Here is a 13,956-nt window from a genome sequence, read left to right as displayed (position 1 = left end):
TATTATACATTTATAATTATATTAATTGTTAATTCTGATGTTTTATTTTAGCCGCATTTATCTATGATTATTTTTTACACACTTTTAATGGTTGCGTTTTGTATATTAATTTAAGAACATAGCGAACTGTACAAATAAAATAACAGCGAACAATAAAATATGCTTCCTTTTAGCCCTTCTGTTAGATATTATATCAAGTATATCACAGTGCCCAAGTACGATTCATAATGTTCGTTGTGTTCCAGACAATTCAGCCGCATACGTGTATAATAATGTGCACAATATACACAATACATATATATGTTTTTAGGTTTGGATTCTTTAAAAGTTAAGATGTAAAAGAAAAGAATAAAATAAAGAATTTAAGTGGGTCCCCTCAAAAATATAAATTGACGAATAATACAAACTACGCTATTCGTCACCAATAATATGTGATTATGGGAAACTTACCACAGTATAATTTTCACTGCAGTGAACACGTAGGATTTGTCCCCGCATGTCTAAAAATTTTTCTATCGCAGTCTAGCCAAGTCTGCCAAATCAATACCATAATAAAATGCAGTATTGTGATTTGTATTCAAGGCCGTAAGTGGAAATTAATTTCGGGGGGGGAGGGTTTAGCTAAAAAATTGTGTTTTGATTAAAACAGGAATTGAAATAGTTATTTTACTACCACATAATATACCACGAAAAAATTTCGGAGGGGGGATTGAACCCCCCCAGGTACGGCCTTGTTTGTATTAATGCCTATATATTAGTTAATTAACGATGTATTATTATCATTGTTGTTGTTATATATTACTTATATTATTATGTTTGAAGGTTTATCGATTATATTACAATAATATTCGTTTTAATGTTTCTATCATATTATGATATTTATAGATATATATATATATTCATGTTTCATGTATACCTAATTTGTTTAAGTGTATACTTGTCGAATAATAAAATATGTACAATGTTATACACTGCGTTGAAATATTTTTTAAAAGCCTTTTTGTTGAACAATAAATTCTATAGTTTTCGATTTGCATTTGCGAGCGGCGTTTGAATCCATACTTTTTTTTTGTATGACAGACGCCTTTCTTTTGACGGCGCAACAACATCTCGCTGCACCTGGAGAAATTGAACGCTATACTTTTTAGTCTCTGACTCGCTGATCCGGTTGTTTATATTCTACACATCGTTCTGGCTTTAAAAAATTAAGGCACGTCTCCGATTACGTAGGTACACACACGTGACAGTTAAATGTATGATCTATGTAAATTTATGTATTTATTATAAATTATTATTTAGATACGCTACCTATATAGACTATGATCCACAAAAATATTAGTCGACTATATCATTTTTACTCTACTACTTGTGTAACACGGCCGCACAAATATTTGCGTGGTATCGTTGGTTTTGTATTACGACTTTTGTTGAAATATATTACAGTGAAACCTCTCTTGACGGACACTTCTCAATATCAGACAAAATTTCCGGTCCTGGCATAGTCCCGTTGAAAATAATGGATATAATACTCATAAATAGCAGACACCTCTGAATAACGGGTGCGGACAGGTTTAAGTAGTCCGAAGTGTTTAAATATATCTATAGCTATCTAAGAAACACGAACTTATTTTAGAGTTATTGTCATTAGTTACTCAACTTCGGTCTAATTTTAGGGAAATTGTAATACAAGAAAAAAACAAACTAAAATTTCAGATTTTTTTCAATATGTAATTTTTTATGATATATTTTGGTACGTCTAAATCACTAAATAATTGTAATAAATGAATAATTAACCTAAAGTAAAATATTTTTTAAAAAGTCAATAAAATTTTAATTTTCAAATACATAAATACATCATATTATTCTATTAATTTTTCCTATAGCGGACAATTTTGTTAGGCCTGTAATTGTCCGCTTTTCAGAGATTTTACTGCATTATAATCTGTGAAGGTAATGGTAAAGATAATAACAACGATATTGTTATAATTACGACCACCGTCCAGTCAATATTTAAGAGGTAAGCATAGCAACATTCGCTGTTATTGGTGTTATTATAAAAGTGTACGATAATTTGTTCAAGTTATGTAAGTATACTAATTTGTAATTATTATTATAAAAATATCATAACGATCAAATTAAAAAAAATATATAGATTGCTTGTACACTGGCTATATGTGCCGTACACTGACATTAGTGGCCTGCTGCAGTAGGTTTATGTTTATAACACATTATACTGCAGCTGCAAACACGCCAATAACAATTAATAGTTATCGGCGTGATGTCGTGTGATCCACAGTCGAGCCTATATTATATTATAATTGATAAGTGCTTGTTATTAGTAGTTATTGTATTATAACTATAAAGCATAGTTTTAATATTTATCACAGAACTAAATATAATAACTTATAAATGTATTTACAGTACCCACCTAAATTTTCAATTATATATTTAATTAATTTAAGTTTATACCATTTGGAATTTATATTATTAAATTGAATCTTTACCTTTGTAAAATTTCCCGAGCGTTATTATGTGTCCTGTGTTCTTATATAGTACTATATTTTTATAGTAAAGTTTATACTCAATTTGTTTAGTGTATGCGCCGTGTGTTATGTACTTATTTATATTTTATAATACGTCAAAACCCAATGTTGACTTGCTCTTGGTTTTTGAAAAACGTATAATTGACCTGTATAATTTTTCAGTTTAAACTAATTATAATTATAATTTAGCATACAATTTTTTTCTATTAAGTTATATTTTTAACTGTTTTTGCAAAATTCATAATAATAATAAAATAAATTATATTAAATTTAAGATTGTTTCTTTGTTACTGTAGACAAATTCGTTTGATAACATTTTTTCATATACGTCAATGTTTCCATGAGGCATAAATTGATAAAAGTGTAAATCCCACTAGATTCTGAAGTCGAATTTCTTAGATAGGTTTTCAGTCTTATCGACATCGAAAAGCTACGTTTAGCGGTTTAGCCATAGCGGTAGATATCGGAGTTATGCTTAGTTAGTATTTTAAGTAATTATTGATATATGTTTGGGTACTTAAATGATTACAGACGTTCAACGTCTCAAAATAGCAGTTGCGGGCCTCCAGATACGGTTAAATCGTATAAAGACCAAAATCACCTAATGAAATACTACAATCGTGTATTGTACACTTGTAGATACCCGAATACGAGTATATAACTCTATTTGTTTTTATTCTAAACTATTCTTCAACTATGTATTATAACAGCTAGTCTACACCTTTTTTGGCGACGCAGTAAGCTTTACGATTCTTCTAAACTAATATCCATGATATTATAAGAACATAATATTAATTATTTTCGAAATAATAAATTAGAGTTCGGTTAATAGTTATGTTTGACCAAATGTCATTTGATAAATCTTATAATAAATGTAATACGCGCTTAAATAGATGAATATGTATGACATGACAGTAATACATAAATATTGAAATGTTACAAAGTATTTACATTTCTTTCCATTTTATAATCACTATATTATAATTAAAAATACGACATTGCGAGCTGAAATAGTAATAACGTTTTCCTGTTATTTATATCATAAATCTATAAAAATTTTAAAGACAAACTTTTCCCTCTTGATTGATTGTGTAATAAGGTTGACAAAGTGGTTTGCGTTTCATGATAGTTTCAAAACTTAAGTTACAGGTAGGTAATTCAGTACTTGTTTTTGTGATAGTTACAAAACAAATAATGGATTTTAGTGCGTGTTTAATAAATCGAACAAATGCACTATATTGCTGTGTCATAAAAACATATAGAAAACAAAGTCAATATTATTAATATCGGTTCAAAATGTTAAAATTATTGTTAATTAGGTACAAAAATAATCAGTCGGTAGACAAATCTATTGTAAAAAAAAAAAAAAAACTCTAAATAATATTAGTTTAAGTCGATTTCAATCATACACATTTTTTTCAAATGATGGTAAATTATAATATATTAGTATTATACAATCGACTTGATGTAATTTTTATAAAAATGTTGGTTAATAATTAATAACAATATTTACAGTATATAAATACATACTAAGGCATTTTAAAACAGTCGAAAATTATTACTTTAAATATAAGTTTTACATAATTATTATTATTACATTATTGTATTTAAAAATATATATATATATCTTTGGTCAATTAAGATTTTGTATAAATTAAAAACAAAAATAATAATTATATAATAAATAAATCATTGATATAATTTTAATAATTAACACATTTTACGAACAAAATTAGATGGAAGAGGTAGATAAAAAGGAACAACTTATAAGTGTCGATTATAGTATGGAATATTTATTAATTTTTTCAGATGGTTAAAATTCAAAATAAATGTAGATAACTACGTAACAATAATTATGTAATTTTAGTCAGACACTGTATTTGATGTTGACGTAGAATTTTTTATTAGGTAAAATTGATCCAATTTAACTCCAAAAATTACGTTGTGATTGTTTCATTGTTTATTATTTAAGTAGATTATAGTATTTAGTCTATTCGCAATGCATAACTAACAAAATTATAAAAAGTGTTACAATGATAGATTTATAAAAAATATTTTGATTTTTTATATTAAACTATTTATAGGATACCTAGCAAATTTAAAAAAAAAATTAAGTGATGGAAATATATCACAAAATTATTTTAAAATCGCCAAACTATATGTACCTATATAGAAAATTCAAAATAGCAGATAAGACTGAAATAGATCAAAAGAAGTTTTTAAATATATAATAATATGTAATTCGTATGAATGAAATAAAATATATAATTTATTTTAATAAGCAAAACTAAAATTTGAAAAAATATTGTTTTAGAATAATATCACGAATAATAATATTATCACTGATACATATGTGAAAAATTAGTTGACAGTTTTATCGCGAGATATGACGTCATATCGGGGGTCAAGAAACAACTGGAAAGAACGATTAATTCTGAATGACAACTTTAAAATTAACGCACATACAAATTACATGCAGTTTTCATAATGTTTATGCAGTGTACGTCTGTACATAATAATATTATTTTTAGTATTTATAATCTCGATATATTGTATATATGATATAGCGTTATATATATATATATATTTTTAATTAATTCGTATACGTAAAAAATGTTATTCAACGAATTTTTGTCGAAGACATTTTTTTTATATAATATGATGTTAAACTCAAAATCAAATAAAAACAATAAAATACTAAAAGTATACATAAATGATTAATTGTAGAATGCAGTAACGCGTCCACGTAAAACTGTGCTTATGCGTTATGCTGACCGGAAAACATCGTTAAGGTTAAAAAAAACTTGAATTTCGTGATAAAAACTAAATTATGCTTAAGATGGTTCTTTTGGAAAACATTTTTCATAACCTGTAAAACGGTATGTGTATTATGTGAGTACATCTTTATATAGGTAATATGGACATTGAATACCTACGATGGTGATTATATCTTCATTATTCTTACTTCATTATTCCAAATGCATTTGGGAGTTTGGGACAGATATGTAAAGCCCCACGGCGACAATTGTACTCGAAGCGGAAACGGAAAAGACAAGTTAATACGCATAGTATAAATACAGCCAGAAGAGGCGATATCTATAAGTACCTACATACTACAAAGATTCACATATGCAAAAAGGATCAATGCCGAAAAGTTTTGTGAAAAATATCTATATAACATATCGTAACAATAATAATAATAATAAACATAAAAATATTTTGTAAGACGCTATTGCGGGCGTGCACATGTATATTTAGGTACATATTATTATAATATCATGTACTTTGGACGTTACATAGACGCCGGCCGCCTATAAGGATTTCAGAGTTCTGATTTATTCCGCGACGACTTGCTGCTGAGATCGGCGGGCGTTTGGTGCGCCGCTGGCGGATTCGGCATCGGCAGTATGAACGGTTGTTGTCCGGATGCCTGAAGCTGCCGGCCTAGTTGCCCCAATCGGAACAGGACGGCTGCCTGCTGCTGTGGACCGGAAGCACCAGACGAATTGACCATGGCTGCTAGGTTTGAGTACACCAACTCTGCGTTGCTCGACGACAATCTGAAAATCCCTGCAACGATGTCGAAAAAACATAAATTTCATGAATTCTAAACGACAATTTTCAATAATAAGGACTTTATTGTATAATATATATATTTCGCATTCTGACACGTTGTGAGAATTTTAACGAAGCGACCATTTAAAAAATATATAAGCCACTGGTTTGACGAAAACGTTGTATACAATACGAGTATGTCCAATATATTATATTAGTCAACTCAAAATTGTTGATAGATATTTGTAAAGATTCGTAACTTCCGAAGTATAAATTTATAGCAAAAATAAGATTTTATATTCAGGTTTCCTGTACTGGTTTGCATGTTAATGTTTAGGTTAGGTTAGGTAATAGGTTAGGTAAATCTTGAAACCCTCGGTCTCTGCGAATTATCTTGCAATTATTTGAATATAGATTTTGTAGAATTTTTATCTCGTTATCTCCGATTTGTCATATTACAGCCTGGACGAAGTTGAGTTATACAGCTAGTATTTATTAGTAATATAATATATGGATGAACAGCGTTATTTTAATCTATTAAGAAGCACATATTATAATATTTATACAAACACTCAGAAGTAGTGAGTTACATTCCTATATATAGAGTATTATACCATGCGTTTGTAATGTTACGTCTTTATCGATGCAATACCACGCGTACGTGACAAGTCGAATTTATATAATAATTATGAATTTAAGCACAAACTGATATGACGATGACAATTGTTTTTTAGTGTCGTAACCAGGGTGGCTAGGGGGATTTAACTTCCGCCTTACTCTATTGACTACGTTAAAATATAAAAATGTTTAATTTACTCAGCACTTAGAAAACGTAAGAAATATAATATAATAAAATATTACAAGCCCTCAAGCATACTTTACCAAAGCGAAGTAAAAGTTTATAATCACTTTGACAAAAAATCACGCATTTTACCTGAGATTAGTAATTACATAAACACAATAAATCATTATCACATCATAATTAAATGTGATATAGCTTATTGTTATTTAAATTTAATTATTATCGACATTGGGTTTTTAAAATTTGAGTTTTTTTTTATACATACGAGTATATCGAAATACTCTAATACAGGGGTCTCTAATTAATATTATTTACGGACCACATGAAGAATCTGAAAATTCCGAAAATGGCCGCTTTTTGGTGACCCCTGAGCTAATAAATTAAGCGTCACGGTGTTAAGGAATGTCGATCACCACTAATTTAACAGTTTCCTCATTTTGCACGACTTATCGAGTGGACTACAGTCTACAGTCACATTATACGGACGATTTAAGTTTTCACAGTTTCATTTTATTGACGTCGTGTAAGCCGTGTTCTTACACAATCATATATGAAATGTAAATATAAAGACGACAAACACGTAAGTATAGGACCGATGAGAAGAATCTAAAAAACGATTTAGGTAAGGACAAAAAAGTAACGTACTCACTAATAGTGTCTTGCAGGTAGAGTCGCGATGAAATAAAAAAAAACACACCTCGTCGTCATATCATTATTTACATGTATGTACATCTGCTTGTAGAAATAATTGGCAATAAAAACAGATTTCAGACGCCACACACCGCTATATAATAATATCTATAAAGGTATATTATATGTATCTATATATGTATTAAATGATCCGTCTAATCATTCAAATCACAAGCCCATCAACAATAGCGTATTATAATATATTATACTAGTATATGTATCATTATATATAGGCAAACGAGGACCCGTTGAATATTTTATGAGATTTAGTGCATATACGGTCGACCGAGCAGTGTAAATAAAACGCTGTTTAAAGAATATGTTTCGTCGAGCGTGCATGTTAAATATTTTATTAGGCCGAAGTGTGTGTGTGCGCTCGCCATCATAAAACGATTGCTAATGCGCGAGGTAACATAAAGTTACGTAGGTACTAGGTATATATAACGCGCATATAATAATAATAATAATAATAATGTATATATTATTATGTATTATTTTTTCGCAGTAAAAGTTTGGACGGTGAAGAGTGGTATATTATACCATATACACACTGATATACTGTAATAACGCTAATATCTGTGAGTAGGACGAAGAAAAATTATAACGATATAAATGATATGGTATACAGATACACCTTCTATAATATTGTCTCGCGGTAGAACATCAAATAGTTTGTGTGCTCCGAGAGATTTTTTTTTTCAATGATCGAAACTCGTTTTTAAATTTATCGGATTTTTTTCGCCTTCGGCCGTTTCTCGCAGTGTACTAACGATATAATTCGTACGTACAAAATACAAATACGATATATTATGATGTTTTAAAATTCATGACGTACCATTGTTTGTTAAATAATTCCGTTGCATTATGATTACGAGAACTTATATACGTACCTAACAAAGTACCAAATACAATACAAATGTACCGTTACGCGTGTGTGTAGCAGCAAAAAAAACGAAAAGAATTACTGCGATTAATATAAAATAATATATAAGTTAACCACCGTTCGACAGTATTCACATCAACATTGTAGTATATATATATATATATATATATATATGTATATACTATACGCACGAACAATATTAGTTATATATTAAACGACGACAGCAGCGCAACGCTACTTGTCAATGCGCGATGTGTTTGAGGAACTCGCCAAATCATCTATTCACTTTTCATTCATCAATATGACAGGAAATCAATGATGGGGCCACTTCCGCAGTCCGCACTAAAAATACATACATTATATTTTATATTATATACCTACAAAAATAACGACGACGACACAACCGTATTTCGTAATGACTCAATCGCAACAACTTACGGTGCGCGCGCGCGGTGTTATTTTTTAATAACATTTTTTTTTTTGTGCCAGTGTAGTATGCTAAGGATATTAGGTACTATATGCATATACACTATAAATTAAGAATATAATAAACAATAGATTAACTAGCACGTGTAATATATGTATACATAATCTATCCCTGCAGAGTACAGATGACTGTATCGCCGTTTTCTATATTATTCGGACGATATTTCGTGGAAAACCGCATTTACTGACATCTATTCTATAAGCATACGTAATTATATTAAATATTAAAGTAAGCAGTGTTACTTATTTTAGTTTTCAAAAACTGCGCCTATATGGGTACCTACGGTTCTGAGTTTGACACTTTCAATCGATGACCTATTTTTGTACTGTTCAAATATTAAGTACAATTGAGCATAATATTATTATTGTATATTAAAATATAGTAGCATTTTTGAGAAAGTAGTTGTATGTTTGAGCTTTTTAGATTTCTATAAATAATATTTGAATTTAATTTTAAATAAAGTAACAATTAAAAAAATAAATTAAAATGTTCTCATTTATATAATTATATTTTAAATATTTAAAAAAAAGATTGATTTAAAAACAACGAATTAAAAAAAAATCATTAATGAGAACAAACACGGTGGAATACCCTATATGTTGTTTTAACTTATTTAGAAATTATTATAAAAAAATAAAAATGGCAGAACCGTTAAAAATAACACCGTACAGAACTTATAAATAGGTCAACATATACAATATTACAATGTATTATATTACCATGAGTACAAAATATTATTTAAAATAAAAAGTTGTATTATATTAATAGATTACCAAAATGTTTAAAGACAATTTAAATGTATAAAATAACACGTTTTAAAAAACAAAAAGAATGAGAAGAAAATAACGAATATTAAATAATAATTATTTGATATATTATTGTTATTAATTTATTATTGAACGTTTGAGTTATGCAATAATTTCATAAATAGGTATGAAAAATAGTTAATATACATAAAAATAATTATAAGATAATCACTAAAAAATAGTATACGAAATATATATTTATTTGTAGAAAATATTAAACCATTATATTATTTTTTAGAAATATAATATTAATATTAATATACATACATGTTTTAATATAGGATATTATAATATTATTTTTTATGCTAAAAAATTTAATTAATCACAAAAATTTATACAAAAAGACATATCTCATATAATTTTAATAATAAAAATTATATAGATTTTTGTTTTTCTGTAAATACATCTTCATAAGATATTGTTAAAGTGTATTTAATAACGCATAAATAATTCAATTCATTCAAATCATAACTTCATCTAATTCAACATTAATCGTAAAATTATAAAAATGTTTATATTAATTCACAGTTTTTAGCTGTTACTAAAAGCTACTGGAAATTCAAAAAGTTATCTTCTGAAGTATAATCTGTATTTAAATTTAAAATTTAAAGATGTGTTTTAATGGAACTTGAAAACCTATCTTTATTGTTGTCCTTAAAAAAGTAAAACAGCGTGAAACTATATAGGTAGATCATAACATTTGGGGAAAATACCGCATAAACCATAAACAGGTCGGCCACAATGTCTGTTATTAATTAGGATTAAATTTATAATATGAATAGTATAATTTATAAATATTTTATTGCTTATAACAAATCAAATAATTTAAAACGTGGAACAGAAACGGCTTAAGTTAAATCATTTGTATTAATATTAGTACGTATATATTATATATCCACAGTCTACTTTAAAATTTTTAATTAAATATAAATATTATTTATTGAATTAAAAACTAAACTTCCCTTTGGGTTAATCATATTGAATGATATAACTTAAATTTAATTATTGTTCTACATAAAGTAAATTTTAATTTCACAAAGAACACATGTTTGATGTTCGAATTGACAAAATATTTGAATATTTGCATTATGTTTTAAAAATAAATTCGTTTCATTGTTTTGTCAGATAAATAAAAAATATATTGTTAATTCCAATGTAATGCACAAACATTATGAATAAAAAATGAATCTCTACATATAACAGTTTATCATATTATGATACGTAAAAGCTATTTTATAGAATTCTATATTTTTTTTTAAGATTCTTCATATTATTACATTAAACGTTGTATTTGATGATACCTATATTATTGCTTCTTCGTTGTGTCAGAAAGTATTATTTGTTAAGATTCAACGAAGAATAAGAGAAACCCGTCGTTTGCAGATTACGTTACTATATATACACTGTATATATAGACAGGTACGCGGGTGTATTAATCACAACAGACAACAGTATACGGTAAAGTACCATATGCCATAACCCATACTGCCGTACATATAAAATATACATAATATTATGATCATCGCGGCTATGTTCAATATCGTAGAATGAAAATAATAGAGCGCATTCCACATCCGGTTGCGGGAATGTGTCCAATAATAATCGTTGTAAACGATGGATACATTTACGCAGGCACGTGTCTTATAAAAGCATTTCTCCCCTCTACTCATTCGTCCCCTCCTAAAATGTCATTAAGTCTATTTATTTTCTCATTTTTTTTTATTTATATGCATATATGTATGTATTGTATATACGTATACACATACGAAGACCGATTAGAAGTAAAAAAAACATACATGCCCGCGCGAACGGGCGACAATTGTACCTGCCGGTGAAAATCCAAACAATTACATACGTCCTAAATGACACGTTAAATTCTCTTTGTCACGAAGTACTTGACACTTCGTCGCCGTCGTTGTCGACGACGATGGCAACACAATATAACCACATAACACTGCTGTTAGCCATTGAATAGTTATACATACCTATATACTTTAAGCACGGACGCACCTCACACATGAACGTAAAGATAAAATAATAATAATAATGATAATAATAGTAATAAATTATACATAATATCATATTTTAGTTCTACGCGGTCATTCAAATTTTACCTCACAAAGTAGTGGAGATTACATTAGGTTCTTGTATAATCTCCGCATTATTTATGTAACGATTAGAATGGCTGTTAAATATTATGTGTACGTTTTCAGTGTAAATATGTAAATTAACAGGTGCTACAAATAGTTTCTAATATAATTCGAAATAAAAATAGAAATTGCGATGTGAAATTATAAATGTCATTGAAAATCATTGAAAAAAAAATCACTACATTTTTAATTTTAAATAGTATTTAGTTATAACTAATTAAATTTTTGTTTGAAATTTGATTGTTATGTACCCACGAGTAATACGAAAAATATTTCTCATTGGAATATAAAACTTAAAGTATATGAGTTGTCATTCAAAAAAGTAAGCACATTAATGATAACGATAAGAATTGTTGCAATTTGATAACAATTTTTGCAATAACATCAAATCATGTAAAAATAACATTTTCAAATAATTAAAAATGCTAACACATTTAACTATTGTATATACAGTGCATAAGTCACAATTACAGCAATATTGTATTCTTGTCTAATTATTTGTATTACATTACTTTTTATTCGAAATTTACATTAAGCATTTAATCTATTTGTATTCATGAAAGTAATATAAATGTCATCAAAATATACCACAAGAATTCACTGTGAAGTGTTTATCTGCTACAAAATCATACAATGTGGTTTATTTTCAGTCCATATAACTGTAATAAACTCATTGACAGCATATAATGTATAGTCGGTGTTCAAATTAATAACAATGATAAAATATCAGAGAATAATAAAGAAACCGTAGTTTTTTCCCAAACGTCAATTATGTTAAAATGTAATATTCATGCAGATTCGAGTGGATCCGAGGCCCCGAGGTATAAAGTTCAAGGGTGATCAAAAAAGAACCATCACCGCGACCACCATCGCATGTACAGTGCACGTTGACAATGTAGGTACCTATAACGTTATTATATTGTCACGCGTTATCCAGTGGAAAATCACCGCCCAGTCATTGTGGAATGTACCATCGAAGAAATAAGAGAAGAAAATGTATAGGAGAAGTTACGTCGAAAAGCACGGTACGCACATGGTGTGGGTATACGCGTATGTTTGAGATTGAGAAAGAGTATAGACGGAAGACAGATTAACTAAACATTACCAAAACCGACAACGTATACGCACACAATGCGGTACCGATGATTAGGCTAATTTGTGGCGTAACATTAATGACTTAACCAATATATCGACGAGCAGCAGGTGGCGGCCACGGTTTTACGTTCGTAAACCAAAGAGACTTACTATGTACATAAATTCTTCAGACGCACGTACACGTGTATAGACGGTATTACTACTGCACTGGTTCGCGTGTGCCCGTTTAACGTGCCTTTAGTTTGCCTATCGAAATCGCCGTCGTCATGTATAATAGCAATAATATTTATATTATAATAATACAGAATTCAGATAAACACAATTATTTTTCATCGGCTGAATAACATTTGTGGTTATCAACTATTGTACATGTTAAAAAAGCGATAAAATATTGAACTCAGATATGGAAAGAACAGCATACGACCACGTTTCGAATGCTTATACCACAAGAGAGTATATAAACAAAAATGTTGAGACTTGGGTTATGCGTGTTAGTTTAAATATAAACAATAATTAATTAATTCTTTTAAAAGGCCGAAGTTGAAAATTAACGACGCAAATTACAGTGGTATTTATTTTATATATTTGAATAAGGATTATTTAAGAATAATTGTAATAAAGCTCTTAAAAATTATACAACCGCCATGAACAAAATATATATAGTGAGTAATATTTACGCGATGTAAATTTGTCAGATATACCTTATGATTATTTTTTTTAGCAATATGGAGGTTATACACAGGTAATCTATATAGATGATAATATAATGTTATTACTAGGAACTGGATAGTGGAGATCGATATAAAGAACCAATAAAAATTCTATGTAAATTTTATGAACTAAATATTTTAAAACGCTCATATAATTGTTAAATTAAAAAAAAATTGTTATTTTTTAATTAATTTCTACAATATTTATTGGTACATCTGTAATTTGTTTTAAGGG

The 13,956-nt window shown here is 28.3% G+C and overlaps 1 protein-coding gene across 2 annotated transcripts in view; it reads right to left on the bottom strand.

Moving 5' to 3' along the window:
* Nucleotides 1-4,263: 4,263 nt before the first annotated feature.
* LOC113556327 (serum response factor homolog) overlaps nucleotides 4,264-13,956 on the bottom strand; it is a 73,213-nt gene continuing 63,520 nt past the window's right edge. The window contains exons 4-5 of one of the 2 annotated variants that reach the window (XR_003405487.1): nucleotides 5,480-6,113; nucleotides 4,264-5,412 (exon numbers count right to left, since the gene is read on the bottom strand). Coding sequence is in view for 1 of the 2 variants with exons in the window: in XM_026961198.1 (XP_026816999.1) it covers nucleotides 5,866-6,113 (248 nt within the window). In the remaining variant the exon portion in view is untranslated. Of the gene's footprint in view, nucleotides 6,114-13,956 lie in introns of both variants that reach the window. The other variant, XM_026961198.1, reaches the window with a different exon arrangement.

The sequence above is a fragment of the Rhopalosiphum maidis genome, chromosome 4 (assembly GCF_003676215.2).
Source record: "Rhopalosiphum maidis isolate BTI-1 chromosome 4, ASM367621v3, whole genome shotgun sequence".
Classification (NCBI taxonomy): Eukaryota; Metazoa; Arthropoda; class Insecta; order Hemiptera; family Aphididae; genus Rhopalosiphum; species Rhopalosiphum maidis.
Note: the sequence above shows the minus strand (reverse complement) of the source record. Positions and strands in the feature narration are given on the sequence as shown.